Raw genomic sequence first — 20,512 nt, forward strand, 5'->3', positions numbered from 1 at the left:
GCTTCGAAGGGAAGAGCTGGGATCGAGCAGATGTTGAGGATGGTGGTGTGGGAAGGGGAGAAAGTTCGTGCAGTGGAGACCACATCAGCAAGGGGATGGACGTGAGCAAGACAGTTGTAAGAGGATCAAAGAGTAGGAGCAGGAGCGTAGAGATCAATCAATCAATCAATCGTATTTATTGAGTGCTTACCGTGTGCAGGGTACTGTGCTGAGCACTTGGGAGAGTACGATGCAACAACATAACAAGAGTTGGTAGGCACGGTCCCTGCCCACAACGATCTTACAGTCTAGAGAAGCAGCGTGGCTTAGTGAACAGAGCACAGTTTGGGAGTCAGAAGGACCTGAGTTCTAATCCCTGCAGGGCCACATGTCTGCTGTGTGACCTTGGGCAAGCTACTGAACTTCTCCGGGCTTCAGTTACTGCATCTGTAAAATGGGGGTTGAGTATGAGCCCCATACGGGACAGGGACTGTCTCTAACCTGATTAATTTATATCTACCCCAGCACTTAGTGCTTGGCACAAAGTGCTTAACATGTACCATAATTATTAATTATTATTATTAGAGGGATGAGGAGATATTAATCAATGGTATTTATCGAGCACTTCCTGTGTGCAGAGCACTGAACTACATGCTTGGTAAAATACAAAAGATTTGGCAGGTATGTTCCTGGCCCAAAGTGATCTTACAGTCTACAGGGGTATGATTGATTAAAGTGTAGAGTGCCTTAATCAATCAATCGTATTTATTGAGCGCTTACTGTGTGCAGAGCACTGGACTAAGCGCTTGGGAAGTACAAGTTGGCAACATATACAGTCCCTACCCAACAGTGGGCTCACAGTCTAGAAGGGGGAGACAGAGAACAAAACCAAACATACTAACAAAATAAAATAAATAGAATAGATATGTACAAGTAAAATAAATAAATAAATAGAGTAATAAATATGTACAAACACATATACATATATACAGGTGCTGTGGGGAAGGGAAGGAGGTAAGATGGGGGGGATGGAGAGGGGGGATGAGGGCTATTAAAATCTATAATAATAACGATGGTATTTGTTAAGCGCTTACTATGTGCCAAGCACTAGTCTAACTGCTGGGGTAGACACAAGGTAATCAGGTTGTCCTACTTGGGGCTCACAGTCCTAATCCCCATTTTACAGATGAGGTAACTGAGGCACAGAGAAAGGTGCAAGGCACACACACAGGCTGGATAAGCTTAGAGGGAATGAGTGTAAAGTTAGACGAGAAGGAGACCCAGGAACTAAAATTATGGGACACCCACAGTCAGAGAATAATTAGAAGGGGAAACAGCTCACAAGAGTGAAAAGGGCCCGTCAATGAAAAGAAGAAATCGGTATTTATTAAAGCAGGTACTGAGGAAAAGCACCAGGCTATTTGCTAGAGGACAATGCAATAAAAGACAAGGTCTCTGCCTTTTAGGAGTTTACTATCTACCTGGGGAAATGTATGCCTATAATGGGAACAAGAGGAAAAACAGATTCAAATGGTAACAGCAGTAATAACAACAACAATGATAATAATAGCATCATCATCATCATCAATCGTATTTATTGAGCGCTTACTGTGTGCAGAGCACTGGACTAAGCGCTTGGGAAGTACAAGTTGGTAACATAGAGAGACAGTCCCTACCCAGCAGTGGGCTCACAGTCTAAAAGGGGGAGACAGAGAACAGAACCAAACACACTAACAAAATAAAATAAATAGAATAGATATGTACAAGTAAAATAAATAAATAGAGTAATAAATATGTACAAACATATATACATATATACAGGTGCTGTGGGGAAGGGAAGGAGGTAAGATGGGGGGATGGAGAGGGAGACGAGGGGGAGAGGAAGGAAGGGGCTCAGTCTGGGAAGGCCTCCTGGAGGAGGTGAGCTCTCAGTAGGGCCTTGAAGGGAGGAATGATGGCATTTATTAAGCGCTTACTATGTGCAAAGCACTGTTCTAAGCGCTGGGGAGGTTACAAGGTTATTAGGTTGCCCCACTTGGGGCTCACAGTCTTGATCCCCATTTTACAGGTGAGGGAACTGAGGCCCAGAGAAGTGAAGAGACTTGCCCAAAGTCACGCAGCTGACAATCGGCGGAGTGGGGATTTGAACCCATGACCTGTGACTCCCAAGCCTGGGCTCTTTCCAGTAAGCCACGCTGCTTTGTTATATACTTAAGTATTAAGCCACGCTGCATTGAGAAGCAGCGTGGCTCAGCGAGAAGAGCACAGGCTTTGGAGTCAGAGGTCATGGGTTCAAATCCCAGCTCCGCCAATGGTCAGCTGTGTGACTTTGGGCAAGGCACAGCTTCTCTGTGCCTCAGTTACCACGTCTTTAAAATGGGGATTAAGACTGTGAGCCCCCTGTGGGACAACCTGATCACCCTGTAACCTCCCCAGCGGTTAGAACAGTGCTTTGCACATAGTAATCAATCAATCAATCGTATTTACTGAGCGCTTACTGTGTGCAGAGCACACAAAGTAAGCACACAGAGCACACATAGTAAGCGCTTAATAAATGTCTTCACTATTATTATGTGCCAAAAACTGTACTAAGTGCTGGGGTAGCTACAATCAGATCATGAGGGAGGTAGAGCAAGTATTGATTGGATCTTCATTTGACAGAGGAGGAAACTGAGGCACCAATAAGGTAAATGACCTGCCCAAGGTCCCTCGATAGGCAAGAGCACACAGAGATCTAGAACTTGCATCTCCCAGGCCCGTGTTCATTCTATTAGTCCACACTGGTTCAACAAAGATAACGAGGCAGTCCCTTCTCCACAAAGACACCTGCCGGATCTTTATGCAAAATTGCACAATATTTTTAAAAGCAAAAAAAATAAAATAAATAAAAGTCATTGCCTTCTAAATCTCATGGATCCAAGAGTAATTTGTACCTCACTCTATCATGATATGGGCCTAAATGCGCCATTCCCTTTCACGATGCTTTCCTCTGATAGGGATGTCAACCATTTCATTAAATCACTACTTCCCGTAATCATCATCGATCGTATTTATTGAGCGCTTACTGGGTGCACAGCAACTGTACTAAGCGCTTGGGAAGTACAAGTTGGCAACACATAGAGACAGTCCCTGCCCAATAGTGGGCTCACAGTCTAATCAAGTAATCAAGTATCACTACATCCCGCCCTATAATCAATCAATCGGCGGTATTTACAGAGCACCTACTCTGTGCCGAGCACTGTAAAAAGCTCTTGGGAGAGTGCCACTTGTGTATTCGGGAAGAAAACACTATCTTTGGAGTTTTTCAACTAAATTCCACCTCATCGTATTTCCTACCACGGGTATTTCCACACTGCCATTTGTTGATGTCTACTCTTCATGAAGAAACAGTCCTAAGAAATCCCTGATACTCTCTTCTTTGCAACAGAAGGGGCTGGGGGTTTTGTTGAAACCGCAACATTTCTAAGCGGAAATTTATTTCCCAGAGGTATGGCCTAAGACAGGACGTGTTTATGCATGCTAAAGTGTACATTTAAAATAGTCAGCAAGGAATGAGAGGCTCCAATGGGAACATCTCTGGGGATTCTTGCAAACGATGGTAAACAGAGTTGCTAGATGATCGACTGGCAGCTTACAGGATGGAAAACCAAATTTGAAACAAACTTAATTTGCTTAGTATTTCAGGCAGAGTCCACCTCGCTGCTAGACAGAATTTTGCAGCTGCTCCCTTTAATAAAAGCACTGCCTTCATGTTGGAAAAGGAGGATTTCCAAACCCTTATTCCATGAGCATATTCTTCTGAATTCAAATATATGTCCAATAAAATACACAAGCGTTTTCATTTGAATCCCCTCCCACCCCACTTTGTGAGATCCTTTCGAAGTTCACAGATGTTCATGACTTTTAGACCTGGGTTGAGATATTTAAGTAGCTGATCATTTCGTCATAGTCCAAATTGTGGCTCTCGTGCAATAACTATGCATAATAGGAAATATCTTCACAAGCAATTAAATACATTAGGAGCATGAGCTTCCGGAATGGAATGCATTGATAATGTTCACATACAAGGGAGTGAAATGCATTCGTGTTCCAGACTTTTTTCACTGCAAGTTTCTACTTCAACTACTTTTTATATTTCTCCTTTCAAATCGTTGCCTACTAGCGCCATTGATAGACAAAAATTCATGAACATAACTACAGCATCATTACATTTATTTTTAAATTCTGAAATAGTCTTTTTTAACTCTTTTTTTTTTAAATACATAAGCATTAATGCAAGAGAATCTTAAAGTCCTTTAGAAGATTAATACAATTTGAAAGCACCTTACCTTCGGCAAAATGGCACAAAAAGAATTGTCATTAAAAATCAGAATACTTGGGCAAACCATTAAACAAAAGAAAACATAGTGCAACTGATTCTGAAAGGTATTTATTCGCTATATTGATATGCTAGATCTCCGTCAGAATAAAGGGCTAAAACGTCCATGTCCACGATTTGATTATGAAGTTTTAGACGACTGAACCATTTCATATCCTGATCGCTGGAATATTAATTTTGGAGTTGAGATAACTTATTCAGATTCTAGTGGGATTGGTAAAAGTGGGAATTGTCCAGAAGCAGCATTTGGCCAAAAGGGCCACTATTATTCATTCAATCGTATTTATTGAGCGCTTACTGTGTGCACAGCACTGTACTAAGCGCTTGGGAAGTACAAGTTGGCAGCATATCGAGACGGTCCCTACCCAACAGCGGGCTCACAGTCTAGAAGGGGGAGACAGACAACAAAACATATTAACAAAATAAAATAAATAGAATAAATATGTACAAGTAAAATAGAGTAATAAATATGTACCTTGGTGCTGTCTCTATTACATGCTAAAGACATGAAAGGAACATAAACCAGCATTTTCTAACAATGAATGTGAATGAAAAGCCTGGGATTAGAGAAACAAATTTTTAATAAATTATTTTTCACTTCACCAGGGAAAGATTTTAAGAGACGGCAGGAAACAACTCCCCACCCTATTTCTCCACACTACCACCGGCACTTGGGCATTTCTGCATCAATCAATCGATAAATGGTATTTATTGAGTGCTTCCTGTGTGCAGAGCACTGAACTAAGTGACTGGAAGAGTACCATACAAAAGGGTTGGTAGACACGATTCCTGCCCACCAAGAGCTTACGGATTATAGAGGTAGTCGGACATTTAAAATAATTTACAAATGGATGATGTATGTTCAAGTGCTGCGAAAGGGGTGAATATCATCATCATCAATCGTATTTATTGAGCGCTTACTGTGTGCAGAGCACTGGACTAAGCGCTTGGGAAGTACAAGTTGGCAACATATAGAGACGGTCCCTACCCAACAGTGGGCTCACAGTCTAAAAGGGGGAGACGGAGAACAAAACCAAACATACTAACAAAATAAAATAAATAGAATAGATCATCATCATCATCATCATCAATCGTATTTATTGAGCGCTTACTGTGTGCAGAGCACTGTACTAAGCGCTTGGGAAGTACAAGTTGGCAACATATAGAGACAGTCCCTATCCAACAGTGGGCTCAGAGTCTAAAAGGGGGAGACGGAGAACAAAACCAAACATACTAACAAAATAAAATAAATAGAATAGATAAGCACAAGTAAAATAAATAGAGTAACAAATATGTACAAACATATATACATATCAACAGGTGCTGTGGGGAAGGGAAGGAGGTAAGATGGGGGGGATGGAGAGGGGGACGAGGGGGAGAGGAAGGATATAATATAAAAGGGCTTAGGGGGTACAAACCCAAGTGCATGGATGACACAGAAGGGAGGGTTTAGCCGAGAAAGTGAGGGCTTAATCATGATTTTAGCAGGGCTTCGAAGGTGGGAAGAGAAGTGATTTGTCGGATATAATGGGGGAAGGAGTTCCATGTCAGATGGAAGATATGGACAAGGGGTCAATGGTGAGAAAGAAGAGATCGAGGTACATTGAGTAGGTTGCTGCCGAGTACGTGGGAAATCACCCCCGACAACACATACCCCCAAACTTCCCAGACTTGCCACTCTGTTCCCTAGAGTTGTAATTTATTTTACTGCCTGTCTCCCCGGCTAGACCGTAAGCTTCTTGAGAGCAGACATTGTGTCTCAACCGTGGTACTCTTCCAAATGATCTGTACAGAGAAAGCTCTCAATAAATACTCTTGATGGATTTTAGGTTGGCTTTTGGTTCTACTGAAAATGGTCCACTGTTAATGATGACTTCCATTTAGAATCAATCTGTGTGAAAACTTTATTATGATTATATATGTTGCCAACTTGTAATTCCCAAGCACTTAGTACAGCGCTCTGCACACAGTAAGCGCTCAATAAATACGATTGAATGAATGAATGAATTACGACACCAAATATATGAAAGCTCGACACATGACATTCAAAGTTTCTAGACCACCTAAAGTCTTAGGAAAACTTCTAAATATCTTTCAAATTACTATTCCTCAGACTAGAAAACTGAATGTTTTGATATCAAATTAAACCATTTACTGTATTTAGAAAACTTATGATTTCTATTTTAAATAATTGCACATTCATCCTCAAGCATTAAAGATGTGTTGGCAATTTCCACTAGCACTGTTTCAACATGAATATAAAAGTTTCAAGAATAGTAAACACTTTAATGGACTTTTTCCCAAGCTCTGCACACTCAAGCGCTCAATAAATACGATTGAATGAATGAATGAATTACGACACCAAATATATGAAAGCTCGACTCATGACATTCAAAGTTTCTAGACCACCTAAAGTCTTGGGAAAACTTTCAAATATCTTTCAAATTACTATTCCTCAGACTAGAAAACTGAATGTTTTGATATCAAATTAAACCATTTACTGTATTTAGAAAACTTACAATTTCTATTTTAAATAATTGCACATTCATCCTCAATCATTAAAGGCATGTTTGCAATTTCCACTAGCACTGTTTCAACATGAATATAAAAGTTTCAAGAATAGTAAACACTTTAATGGACTTTTTCTTCTTTTATTGGTTAAACCATGACCACCTACTTCTTTACAATTTCCATTCCTGTTTGACTCTTCTCTATCTCCCAAGCTTTAATTTAAAGAACTTTTGCTACTCTGGAATAAGCTCGTGGTGGGAAGGGAATGTCACTGTTTAATTGTTGTACTGTACTTTCACAAGCACTTAGTACAGTGCTCTGCACACAGTAAGTGCTTAATAAATATGATTGAATGAATGAATTGTAAGGAAATTAAAGAGGTTTAAAGTTGGCCAACTGAGAGAAGGATAAAAGTACCTGGATTACACTTTCACAGAATGTATATAGAATTCTTATTTTTTCCAGTTAAGACACTACAGTACAAAGAAATAGCATGTCCTAGGGGACAGAGAATGGGCCTGAGGATGAGAAGGACCTGGGTTCTAATCCTGCCTCCGCCACTTGTCTGCTGTGTGACCTTGGGCAAGTCACTTCACTTCTCGGTGCCTTAGTTACCTCATCCGTAATATGGGGATTAATACTATGAGCCCTGTGTGGGACAAGGACAGCGTCCAACCTGATTAGCTTGTATTTACCCCAGCGCTTAGTACGGTGCCTAGCACATAGTAAGAGTTCAACAAATACCATAAAAAAAAAAATCAACCTAATAGCACTGTTCCTATCTTAACTGTGAGTGAAGGAAGTTATATACGGAACCCAAGGGGGCACCAAGAAAAGTTGGGTAAACTCTTTCTCTAAATATTTCTTTCTACAAAGAAAAAATAACACCTGTCCAGGATGGTTTAGGGCACTGGCTAGCCTGTTGACCAGATCTGGGTCAGATGATCACTCAAATGACTACACATGCATCAAAAAAATACAATTTTAGCAAGGGAACATGACCAGCAGGCTTTAAGACAAGAAAATCCTTCTTTTCTAAAACATACATTCCATACTCCCCCTTCTTTATTTTGTTAATATGTTTTGTTGTCTGTCTCCCCCTTCTAGACTGTGAGCCAGCTGTTAGGTAGGGACCGTCTCTATACGTTGCCGACTTGGACTTCCCAAGCACTTAGTACAGTGTTCTGCACACAGTAAGCGCTCAATACGATTGAATGAATGAACAAATTCAATCATTCAATCGTATTTATTGAGCGCTTACTGTGTGCATGAATTATCACCCATTTTCACCACCTAATTGACAGGAGTGTCATTTTTTCTCCTGCTCTGCAAAGTCCAATTTAACCTTGTAGCTATTCTAGTGCTCAGAATGGAGCTTGCCACATAGTAAGCACTTGACAAATACCATCACTAAGTGCTTAATACAGTGCTTTGCACACAGTAAGCGCTGAATAAATACGACTGAATGAATGAATGAAGTAGGCAGGCAGGATAGCAACCTACTCTCTGTACCTTGACTTGTCTATCTCACCGTCGACCCCTTGTCCAAAATCCTCACTCTGGACTGGAACTTCCTCCTCCTTTATATACAACAGACCATCCCACTCCCCACCTTCAAATTCCTCCTAAAATTACATCACCTCAAGAGGCCTTCCCCAACTGTGCCTTCATTTCCCCTACTCACTCTCCCTTCTGTGTCACCTATGCATTTGAACCTGTACCCTTTAAACACTTGATATTCCCCCCACCCTCAGCCCCAAAGCACCTTCGTACCTATTAATAACGTATTTAAATTTTGCCTCTCCCTGTAGACTGTAAGCTCCTCGCGGACAAAGAAAATAAATCAAGTGTTGTACTGTATCATCAATCATCAATCGTATTTATTGAGCGCTTACTGTTTGCAGAGCACTGCACTGTAGTCTCCCAAGCATTCAGTACGGTGCTCTGCACACAGTAAGTGCTCAAAAAATATCACTGACTGCTTGATTGCTAGCAGGGCCACCTGCTATTTGTAAATTCTTCGAAAAGCTATAAAACCGAGTTCAAATTAATCATGCCGGTAAGAGCCATAAAAGCGTTTCCATGTTTGTAAATACGGTGGCAACAATACTTTATGGGATAGGGTCAAAAGGAATTTGGGGAGTGTCACTATACCATCTCCTTTAAAGCAGCAGGTACCTCTATATGGAATTTGTCTTCCATTCAGCCAGCTGCTCCCATGAGAAAAGCCATTATTTTTCCCTTCCCTTCCCCCTGGGAACGCCTGTTTCTGCTGCTGAATGATAAAATTGAACCAGTAAAATAAAAGTTCCAAAGGCAGTGAATATATGCGTATTACTGATGGTGAAAGCCAATCCTTTGCATTCAAATTGTAAAACGATTTCTCCGCTGTTGACAAAGGTTTTGTTCTCCGTCTCCCCCTTTTAGACTGTGAGCCCACTGTTGGGTAGGGACTGTCTCCATATGTTGCCAATTTGTACTTCCCAAGCGCTTAGTACAGTGCTCTGCACATAGTAAGCGCTCAATAAATACGATTGATGATGATGACAAGCCCGCAGGGTAGCTCCACGTGAGCTGAAAAGACAGCTGAGTCCTTTAGCATCAACTTACGTGCCTGAGCAGATCTAATGAGGGGTGCACTCTTCACCCCAATTGAGTAAGGGGTTAAAAGAGGTGTCATATCTCCCTCTCTCTCCCATACACACAAAATCTGACTGTCAACAACCTCAACTTCTAGATGTCATTATTAAAAAACCAACCTTGACAACCATTTCCTACGCTGACCTCTTCCTAATCTGAAAAGGTGATTGCTGCTACATTAAACCAAAAAGAAAGAAGAAAAAGAGGGGTAAGTGCAGACAGTGACAAGCCCGTTATAAATACAACAGAATGCACAAATGATTAAGAATGAATGGGCGAGATTTGATTCAGACTTCTTAAACAGGAAACTACGTCTCTTAATTTAATTCCAAATGCGTGCAGCCGTCTCAGAGATTACAGAGCACGGCAATTAAGCATAACTGGAAGCCCAGTGGAAAAAGCCCCGGTATGAGTCAGGGGAGTTGGGTTCTAATTCTGAACCCGCCGTTTGCCTGCTGTGTGACCTCAGGCAAGCCACTTCACGTCTCTGTGCCTCAGTTTCCTCCTGGGGATTCAGCACCTGTTCTCCCTCCCCTCTTAGACCACGAACCCCATGTGGGACGAGGGCTGTCTCTGTTCCTATCGCTCGGGAGGTCGTGGGTTCTTATCCAGGTTTTGTCGCTCGTCTGGTGTGGGACCTTGGGCAAGTCGCCCCCCAAATCCCCCCTACCCCCTTCTAGACTGTGAGCCCGTTGCAGGCAGGAATTGTCTCTGTTGACGAACTGTACTTCCCAAGCGCTTAGTACAGTGCTCTGCACACAGTAAGCGCTCAATAAATACGACTGAATGAACGAACGAACTTGATTTCTCTGTGCTTACGGTCCCTCATGAGAGCTCACCTCCTCCAGGATGCCTCCCCAGACTGAACCCCCCTTTTCCTCTGCTTCTCCTCCCTTCCCCGCCCCACAGCACTGGCATACATTTGTACATACTTATTATTCTATTTATTTTATTAATGATGCGTATCTACCTACAATTCTATTTATCAATTTTGATGCTACTGATGCCTACTTGTTTTGTCGTCTGTCTCCTCCCTTCTAGACTGCGAGCCCGCCGTTGGGTAGGGATTCATTCAATCGTATTTACCGAGCGCTCACTGTGTGTAAAGCACTGGACTAAGCGCTTGGAAAGTACAATTCGGCAACATAGATTGTCTCCATTGTACTTTCCAAGCGCTTAGTCCAGTGCCCTGCATGCAGTAAGCGCTCAATAAATACGACGGAATAAAATAATAATAATTCTAGACTGTGAGCCCGTTGCTGGGTAGGGACCATCTCTATATGTTGCGCTCAATAAATACGACTGAATAAAATAATTATAATTCTAGGCTGCGAGCCCGTTGTTGGGTAGGGACCGTCTCTATACGTTGCTGATTTGTACTTCCCAGGCGCTTCGTACAGTGCTCTGCACACAGTAAGCGCTCAATAAATACGACTGAATGATTGAATGAATAATGATAGCATTTGTTAAGCGCTTACTACGTGCCAAGCACTGTTCTAAGCGGTGGGGTGATCAGGTCAGCTGTGTGACCTTGGGCAAGTCACTTCGCTTCTCTGGGCCTCAGTTACCTCATCTGTAAAGTGGGGATTAAGACTGAGCCCCACATGGGACAACCTGATCGCCTTGTATCCTCCCCAGCGCTTAGAACAGTGCTTTGCACATAGTAAGCGCTTAACAAATGCCATCATTATTATCATTATTAGGTTGCCCCATGTGGGGCTCACAGTCTTCAACCCCATTTTCCAGGTGAGGTAAAAGGCTCAGAGAAGTGAAGTGACTTGCTCAAGATCACACAGCAGACAAGTGGCGGGGGGTGGAGGCTGTGAGCCCCACGGGGGACAGGGATTGGGTCTGCCCCGATCTGCGGCGCTTAGTACAGTGCCTGCCGCACAATCAGCGCTTCCCACACCCCGTGGTGATGATGATGATTGTTCGGGCAGGGCTTAGCGGGGTGATGATGATGGTGAGGGTGCTGGGGCCTGAATAATAATAATAATGATAGTAATAATAACAATAGTAATGATGGTATTTGTTAAGCGCTTGCTATGTGCAAAGCACTGTTCTAAGCGCTGGGGGGGATACAAGGCGATCAAGTTGTCCCACACGGGGCTCACAATCTTAATCCCCATTTTACAGATGAGTTAACTGAGGCCCAGAGAAGTGAAGTGACTTGCCCAAAGTCACACAGCTGACAATTGGCAGAGCCGGGATTTGAACTCCTGACCTCTGACTCCAAAGCCCGGGCTCATTCCACTGAGCCACGCTGCTTCTCTAAGGGCATTTGTTAAGCGCTTACTGTGTGCCAAGCACTGTTCTAAGCGCGGGGATAGATGCAGGGTAATCAGGTTGTCCCATGTGGGGCTCCCACTTTAATCCCCATTTTCCAGATGCGATAACTGAGGCCCGGAGAATAATAATAATACTCATGGCATTTATTAAGCGCTTGCTATGTGCAAAGCACTGTTCTAAGCGCTGGGGAGGTTACAAGGTGATCAGGTTGTCCCACGAGGGGCTCACAGTCCTCATCCCCATTTTACAGATGAGGGAAATGAGGCACAGAGAAGTGAAGTGACATCAATCAATCAATCAATCGTATTTATTGAGCGCTTACTATGTGCAGAGCACTGTACTAAGCGCTTGGGAAGTACAAATTGGCATCACATAGAGACAGTCCCTACCCAACAGTGGGCTCACAGTCTAAAAGGGGGAGACAGACAACAGAACCAAACATACCAATAAAATAAAATAAGTAGGATAGAAATGTACAAGTAAAATAAATAATGCCTAAGGTCCCCCAGCAGACAGGTGGCGGAGCCGGGATTTGAACCCACAACCTCTGACTCCCAAGCCCGTGCTCTACCCACAGCCGTCCCGGGGGCTGAGGAGGATTTCGTGGCTCAGTCGCAAGAGCTCGGGCTTGGGAGTCAGAGCTCGGGGGTTCATTCATTCAGTCGTATTTATTGAGCGCTTCCTGTGTGCAGAGCACTGTACTAAGCGCTTGGGAAGTACAAGTTGGCGACATCTAGAGACGGTCCCTACCTAACAGTGGGCCTCAAGTTCTCTCATCTGAAAATGAGGGTGAAGACCGTGGGCTCCGTGTGGGACGGAGTCCTTTTAGACTGTGAGCCCACTGTTGGGTAGGGACCGTCTCTATATGTTGCCCATTTGTACTTCCCAAGTGCTTAGTACAGTGCTCTGCACATAGTAAGCGCTCAATAAATACGATTGATGATGACGGGGGTTGTGTCTGAACCGAATTGCTTCGATCCAGCCTAATCCTGTGTGTGACACCTGGGAAACGCTGAGCAAATGCCCCAATTATTCTTCTTTCCTGCTGCGTGATCGTGGCCAAGTCTACTTCCATTCATTCAGGCCCCACAGCACCTGTATATATGTTTGTACATATTTATTACTCTATTTATTTATTTACTTGTACATATCTATTCTATTCATTCTATTTTGTTAATATGTTTGGTTTTGTTGTCTGTCTCCCCCTTCTAGGCTGCGAGCCCACTGTTGGGTAGGGACCGTCTCTAGATGTTGCCAACTTGGACTTCCCAAGCGCTTAGTCCAGTGCTCTGCACACAGTAAGCGCTCAATAAATACGATTGATTGATTGATTGATTCAGTCAGTCAGTCATTCGGATTCATTGAGCACTGTGTGCAGAGCACTGGACTAAGCGCTTGGGAAGTCCAAGTTGGCAACATCTAGAGACGGTCCCTACCCAACAGTGGGCCTCAAGTTCTCTCATCTGAAAATGAGGGTGACGACCGTGCGCTCCGTGTGGGACGGGGGTTGTGTCTGACCCGAATTGCTTCGATCCAACTTAATACTGCGTGGGACACCTGGGAAATGCTCAGCAAATGCCCCAATTATTCTTCTTTCCTGCTGCGTGATGGTGGGCAAGTCACTTTCATTCATTCATTCAGTCCCCACAGCACCTGTATATGTGTTTGTACATATTTATCACTCTATTAATTTATTTATTTTACTTGTACATAACTATTTATTTTATTTTGTTAATATGTTTTGTTTTGTTGCCTGTCTCCCCCTTCTAGACTGTGAGCCCGCTGTTGGGTAGGGACCGTCTCTAGATGTTGCCAGCTTGGACTTCCCAAGCGATTAGTCCAGTGCTCTGCACACAGTAAGCGCTCAATCAATACAATTGATTGATTGATTGATTGATTGTGAGCCCACTGTTGGGTAGGGACCGTCTCTCTAGGTTGCCAACTTGGATTTCCCAAGCGCTTAGTCCAGTGCTCTGCACACAGTAAGCGCTCAATCAATATAATTGATTGATCGAGTACTTGTGAGCCCACTGTTGGGTAGGGACCGTGTCTAGATGTTGCCAACTTTGACTTCCGAAGCGCTTAGTCCAGTGCTCTGCACGCAGTAAGCGTTCAATCAATATAATTGATTGATTGATTGATTGTGAGCCCACTGTTGGGTAGGGACCGTCTCTCTATGTTGCCAACTTGGACTTCCCAAGCGCTTAGTCCAGTGCTCTGCACGCAGTAAGCGCTCAATAAATACGATTGATTGATTGAGTCAGTCAGTTGTATTTGTTGAGCGTTTACTGCGTGCAGAGCACTGGACTAAGTGCTTGAGAAGTCCAAGTCGGCGACCTGGAGAGATGGTCCCTACCCCACAACGGGCTCACAGTGTAGAAGGGGGAGACGGGCAACAAAACCAAACATGGAGACAAGGGGCCAAATTCATTCATTCATTCATTCATTCAATCGTATTTATTGAGCGCTTACTGAGTGCAGAGCACTGGAATAAGCGCTTGGGAAGGCCAAGTCGGCGACCTAGAAAGACGGTCCCTACCCCACAACGGGCTCACAGTCTAGAAGGGGGAGACGGGCAACAAAACCAAACATGGAGACAGGGGGCCAAATTCATTCATTCATTCAATCGTATTTATTGAGCGCTTACTGCGTGCAGAGCACTGGACTAAGCGCTTGGGAAGTACAAGTTGGCAACATCCAGAGACGGTCCCTACCCAACAGTGGGCTCACAAATCGTCAGAACAGTTAGAATTATAGCTCTCTGTACATCTTTTAGACTGTAAGCCCACTGTTGGGTAGGGACCGTCTCCATATGTTGACAGCTTGTCCTTCCCAAGCGCTTTGTCCAGTGCTCTGCACACAGTAAGCGCTCAATAAAGACGATTGATTAATTGATTGATCGTGGCTCAGTGGAAAGAGCCCGGGCTTTGGAGTCGGAGGTCGTGGGTTCAAATCCCAGCTCCGCCAACCGTCAGCCGGGTGACTTTGGGCGAGTCGCTTCACTTCTCTGGGCCTCAGTTACCTCACCTGTAAAATGGGGATTGAGACTGTGAGCCCCCCCGTGGGGCAACCTGATCACCCTGTAACCTCCCCAGCGCTTAGAACAGTGCTCTGCGCAGAGTCAGCGCTTAATACATTGAAGTCCATTGAAGCAGCGTGGCTCAATGGAAAGAGCTCGGGCTTTGGAGTCAGGGGTCATGGGTTCAAATCCTGCCTCCGCCAACTGCCGGCTGGGTGACGTTGGGCGAGTCACTTCACTTCTCTGGGCCTCAGTTCCCTCATCTGTAAAATGGGGATTAAGACTGTGAGCCCCCTGTGGGGCAACCTGATCACCCTGTAACCTCCCCAGAGCTTAGAACAGTGCTCTGCCCAGAGTCAGCGCTTAATAAATTGAAGTCCATTGAAGCAGCGTGGCTCAATGGAAAGAGCTCGGGCTTTCGAGTCAGTGGTCATGGGTGCAAATCCTGGCTAAGCCAACTGCCGGCTGGGTGACGTTGGGCAGGTCACTTCACTTCTCTGGGCCTCAGTTCCCTCATCTGTAAAATGGGGATTAAGACTGTGAGCCCCCCGTGGGGCGACCTGATCACCCTGTAACCTCCCCAGCGTTTAGAGCAGGGCTTTGTGCAGAGTCAGCGCTTAATAAATTCAAGTCCATTGAAGCAGCGTGGCTCAATGGAAAGAGCCCGGGCTTTGGAGTCAGGGGTCATGGGTTCAAATCCTGCCTCCGCCAACTGCCGGCTGGGTGACGTTGGGCGAGTCACTTCACTTCTCTGGGCCTCAGTTACCTCATCTGTAAAATGGGGATTAAGACTGTGAGCCCCCCCGTGGGGCGACCTGATCACCCTGTAACCTCCCCAGTGCTTAGAACAGGGCTTTGCGCAGAGTCAGCGCTTAATAAATTGAAGTCCATTGAAGCAGCGTGGCTCAATGGAAAGAGCCCGGGCTTTGGAGTCAGTGGTCATGGGTGCAAATCCTGGCTAAGCCAACTGCCGGCTGGGTGACGTTGGGCAAGTCACTTCACTTCTCTGGGCCTCAGTTCCCTCATCTGTAAAATGGGGATTAAGACTGTGAGCCCCCCCGTGGGGCGACCTGATCACCCTGTAACCTCCCCAGCGCTTAGAGCAGGGCTTTGCGCAGAGTCAGTGCTTAATAAATTGAAGTCCATTGAAGCAGCGTGGCTCAATGGAAAGAGCTCAGGCTTTGGAGTCAGGGGTCATGGGTTCAAATCCTGCCTCCGCCAACTGCCGGCTGGGTGACGTTGGGCGAGTCACTTCACTTCTCTGGGCCTCAGTTACCTCATCTGTAAAATGGGGATTAAGACTGTGAGCCCCCCCGTGGGGCGACCTGATCACCCTGTAACCTCCCCAGTGCTTAGAACAGGGCTTTGCGCAGAGTCAGCGCTTAATAAATTGAAGTCCATTGAAGCAGCGTGGCTCAATGGAAAGAGCCCGGGCTTTGGAGTCAGTGGTCATGGGTGCAAATCCTGGCTAAGCCAACTGCCGGCTGGGTGACGTTGGGCAAGTCACTTCACTTCTCTGGGCCTCAGTTCCCTCACCTGTAAAATGGGGATTAAGACTGTGAGCCCCCCCGTGGGGCGACCTGATCACCCTGTAACCTCCCCAGCGCTTAGAACAGTGCTCTGCGCAGAGTCAGCCCTTAATAAATTGAAGTCCATTGAAGCAGCGTGGCTCAATGGAAAGAGCTCGGGCTTTGGAGTCAGGGGTCATGGGTTCAAATCCTGCCTCCGCCAACTGCCGGCTGGGTGACGTTGGGCCAGTCACTTCACTCCTCTGGGCCTCAGTTCCCTCATCTGTAAAATGGGGATTAAGACTGTGAGCCCCCCCGTGGGACAACCTGATCACCCTGTAACCCCCCAGTGCTTAGAACAGGGCTCTGCACATAGTAAGCGCTTAATAAATGCCATGATTATTATTATTATTATAAATGCCATTATCATCATCACCATCAATCGTATTTATTGAGCGCTTCCTACGTGCAGAGCACTGGACTAAGCGCTTGGGAAGGACAAGTTGGCAACGTATAGAGACGGTCCCTGCCCGACAGTGGGCTCACAGTCTAAAAGGGGGAGACGGAGAACAAAACCAGACATACTAACAAAATAAAATCAATAGAATAGATAGGTACATCTATAGATAATATAGATGATCATCATCATCAGGACGGGGGCCGAAGGCTCGCCCCCGCCTCAGCCCGGGGCCCCCGCCTCAGCCGCCATCCTCCTTCTCCTCAGGACGGGGGGAGGGGGGCCTCCTTCCCGGCGTGCCCCGCGCGCGCCCCTTCCCGACAGCCCCCGCGCTCACCGCTGTCAAGTCGGGCAGGCGGTCCTTCATCCCCGCGGCGGCCGGCTCCCCCTCAGGCCCCCTCTTGCCCCGGACTCGGGGCCGGACGGACGGACTGACGGGCGGACTGACGGACTGACGGCCTGACGGACGGACGGCCTCCCGACCGAATAACGGGCCGCCCCGGGCCGGCCGGCCGCCCCTCTCCCCGCCCTTTCCTTCTCCCTCCGCGCCCCTCCCAGCCGGCAGCCACGGCAACCACCGCCGGGCCCCGCCTGCGCATGCTCGCTCTCTCGCTCGCTCTCTCTCTCTCCCCCAACAAACAGCTGAGGGAGCTCTCCGTGGAAATCTGGAGGCGGGGGCGGGGCTCGGACCGGGTGGGCGGGGCCCGGAACCAATGAGCGGGGCCCTGTCCGGGTGGGCGGGGCCCGGAACCAATGGGCGGCGCTCGGACCGGGTGGGCGGGGCCCAGAACCAAAGGGCGGGGCTCTGACCGGGTGGGCGGGGCCCAGAGCCAATAGGCGGGGCTCGGACCGGGTGGGCGGGGCCCAGAACCAATGGGCGGAGCTTCGGCCGGGTGGGCGGGGCCTAGAACCAATGGGCGGGGCCCAGAACCAATGGGCGGGGCTCGGACCAGGGGGCGGGGGCCCAGACCAATGGGCTGGGCTCTGACCGGGTGGGCGGGGCCCAAAACCAATGGGCGGAGCTTTGGCCGGGTGGGCGGGGCCTAGAACCAATGGGCGGGGCTCGAATCGGGTGGGCGGGGCCCAGAACCAATGGGCGGGGCTCGGACCGGGTGGGCGGGGCCCAGAACCAATGGGCGGGGCTCTGATCGGGTGGGCGGGACCCAGAACCAATGGGCGAGGTTCTGACCGGGTGGGCGGGACCCAGAACCAATGGGCTGGGCTCTGACCGGGTGGGCGGGGCCCAGACTCATAAGGCGGGGCTCGGACCGGTTGGGCGGGGCCTAGAGCCAATGGACGGGGCTAAGACAAGATGGGCGGGGCCCCGATCCAACGGGCGGGGCTCGGACCGGGTGGGCGGGGCCCCGAGCCAATGGGCGGGGTTCTGACCGGGTGGGCGGGGCCTAGAGCCAATGGGCGGGGCTCTGTCCAGGTGGGCGGGACCCAGAGCCAATGGGCGGGGCTCTGACCGGTTGGGCGCTTGTCCTTCCCAAGCGCTTAGTCCAGTGCTCTGCACACAGTAAGTGCTCAATAAATACGATTGAATGACTGAATGCGTGGGGTTCAGACCAGATGGGCGGGGCCCAGAGCCGGTGGGCGGGGCTCCGACTGGGCGAGAGGGGTCCAAAGGCAATGGGCGGGGCCCAGGTCCCAGGGGCGGGGCTCTGACCGGATGAGCGGGGCCCAGACTCATAGGGCGGGGCTCGGGCCGGTTGGGCGGGGCCCAGAGCCAATGGGCGGGGCTTTGGCCGGGTGGGCGGGGCCCCGATCCAACGGGCGGGGCTCGGACCGGGTGGGCGGGGCCCCGAGCCAATGGGCGGGGTTCTGACCGGGTGGGCGGGGCTCGGACCAGGTGGGCGGGGCCCAGAACCAGCGGGCGGAGCTCTGACCAGGTGGGCGGGGCCTACAACCAATGGGCGGGGCTCGGACCGGGTGGGCGGGGCCCAGAACCAATGGGCGGGGCTCGGACCGGTTGGGCGCTTGTACGTCCCAAGCGATTAGTCCAGTGCTCTGCACACAGTAAGCGCTCAATAAATGCGACTGAATGACTGACTGCGCGGGGTTCAGACCGGGTGGGCGGGGCCGCGAGCCAGTGGGCGGGGCTCAGGCCAGGTGGGCGGGGCCCAGTGCCGATGGGCGGGGCTCCGACTGGGTGGGAGGGGCTCAGAACCAACGGGCGGGCCCCCAGACCCGAGGGGCGGAGCTCTGACCGGGTGGGCGGGGCCCAGACTCAAAGGGCGGGGCTCTGATCGGATGGGCGGGGCCCAGAGCCAATGGGCGGGGCTCAGGCAAGAGGGGCGGGGCCCAGAGCCAATGAGCGGGGCCCTGCCCAGGTGGGAGAGGCCCAGATCCAATGGGCGGGGCTCTGACCAGGTGGGCGGGGCCCAGAACCAGTGGGAGGGGCTCGGACCAGGTGGGCGGGGCCCAGAACCAGTGGGCGGGGCTCGGACCTGGTGGGCGGGGCCCAGAGCCAGTGGGCGGGGCTCGCACCAGGTGGGCGGGGCCCAGGGCCAATGGGCGGGGCTCAGTCCAGATGGACGAGGCCCAGGGCCAGTGGGCGGGGCTTGGACCGGGTGGGCGGGGCCCAGAGCCAATGGGCGGGGCTCAGATCGGGGGGCGGGGCTTCGTCCCGGTGGGCGGGGCTTCGGCCTCGCGGGCGGGGCGGCGTTGAGCTTGTATGAACTTATTACTCTATTCATCTATTTTATTCGTGCATATCTATTCTAGTCATTTCATTTTGCGAACATGTTTTGTCGTCCGTCTCCCCCTTCCAGGCTGTGAGCCCGCTGTTGGGTAGGGACCGGCTCTATCTGTCGCCCACTTGGACTTCCCAAGCGCTTAGTCCAGTGCTCTGCACACAGTAAGAGCTCAATAAATACGATTGATTGATTAATTGATTGATTGACCCAGCCGGTGGGCTGCAGGGGCTAAGGCCCACACCAAATACGGCTACGGGACCGCGCACGTTCAAACAATAGCCGCAACCTTTCCATGGTGCATGGGGAGGGCCCCCATCAATAATAATAATGATGATGGCTATTACTCTATTTATTTATTTATTATTTATTTATTATTACTCTATTTATTCATTTATTATTACTCTATTTATTTATTATTACTCTATGTATTTATTTATTATTACTCTATTTATTTATTCATTTATTTATTATTGCTCTATTTATTTATTTATTATTTATTTATTATTACTCTATTTATTCATTTATTATTACTCTATTTATTTATTATTACTCTATGTATTTATTTACTATTACTCTATTCATTTATTCATTTATTTATTATCGCTCTATTTATTTATTTATTATTTATTTATTATTACTCTATTTATTTATTTATTATTACTCTATTTATTATTACTCTATGTATTTATTTATTATTACTCTATTTATTTATTCATTTATTATTGCTCTATTTATTTATTCATTATTTATTATTACTCTGTTTATTCATTATTACTCTATTTATTTATTCATTTATTTATTATTACTCTATGTATTTATTTATTATACTTGTACATATCTATCCTATTTATTTTATTTCGTTAGTATGTCTGGTTTTGTTCTCCGTCTCCCCCTTTTAGACTGGGAGCCCACTGTTGGGTAGGGCCCGTCTCTAGATGTTGCCAATTTGTACTTCCCAAGCGCTTAGTCCAGTGCTCTGCACATAGTAAGCGCTCAATAAATACGATTGATGATGATGATGATGATGATGAT

The 20,512-nt window shown here is 47.5% G+C and overlaps 1 protein-coding gene across 3 annotated transcripts in view; it reads right to left on the minus strand.

The window, feature by feature from the left end:
- The window catches only part of STX2 (syntaxin 2), a 71,060-nt gene extending 53,848 nt beyond the window's left edge, over window positions 1-17,212 (minus strand). For all 3 annotated transcript variants that reach the window (XM_038763709.1, XM_038763708.1, XM_038763710.1), the window contains exon 1: window positions 17,119-17,212. In XM_038763709.1, the coding sequence (XP_038619637.1) occupies window positions 17,119-17,148 (30 nt within the window). In that variant the 5' untranslated portion in view covers window positions 17,149-17,212. The remainder of the gene's footprint in view (window positions 1-17,118) is intronic.
- Window positions 17,213-20,512: the final 3,300 nt, after the last annotated feature.

The sequence above is a fragment of the Tachyglossus aculeatus genome, chromosome 21, assembly GCF_015852505.1.
Source record: "Tachyglossus aculeatus isolate mTacAcu1 chromosome 21, mTacAcu1.pri, whole genome shotgun sequence".
NCBI classification, from domain to species: domain Eukaryota; kingdom Metazoa; phylum Chordata; class Mammalia; order Monotremata; family Tachyglossidae; genus Tachyglossus; species Tachyglossus aculeatus.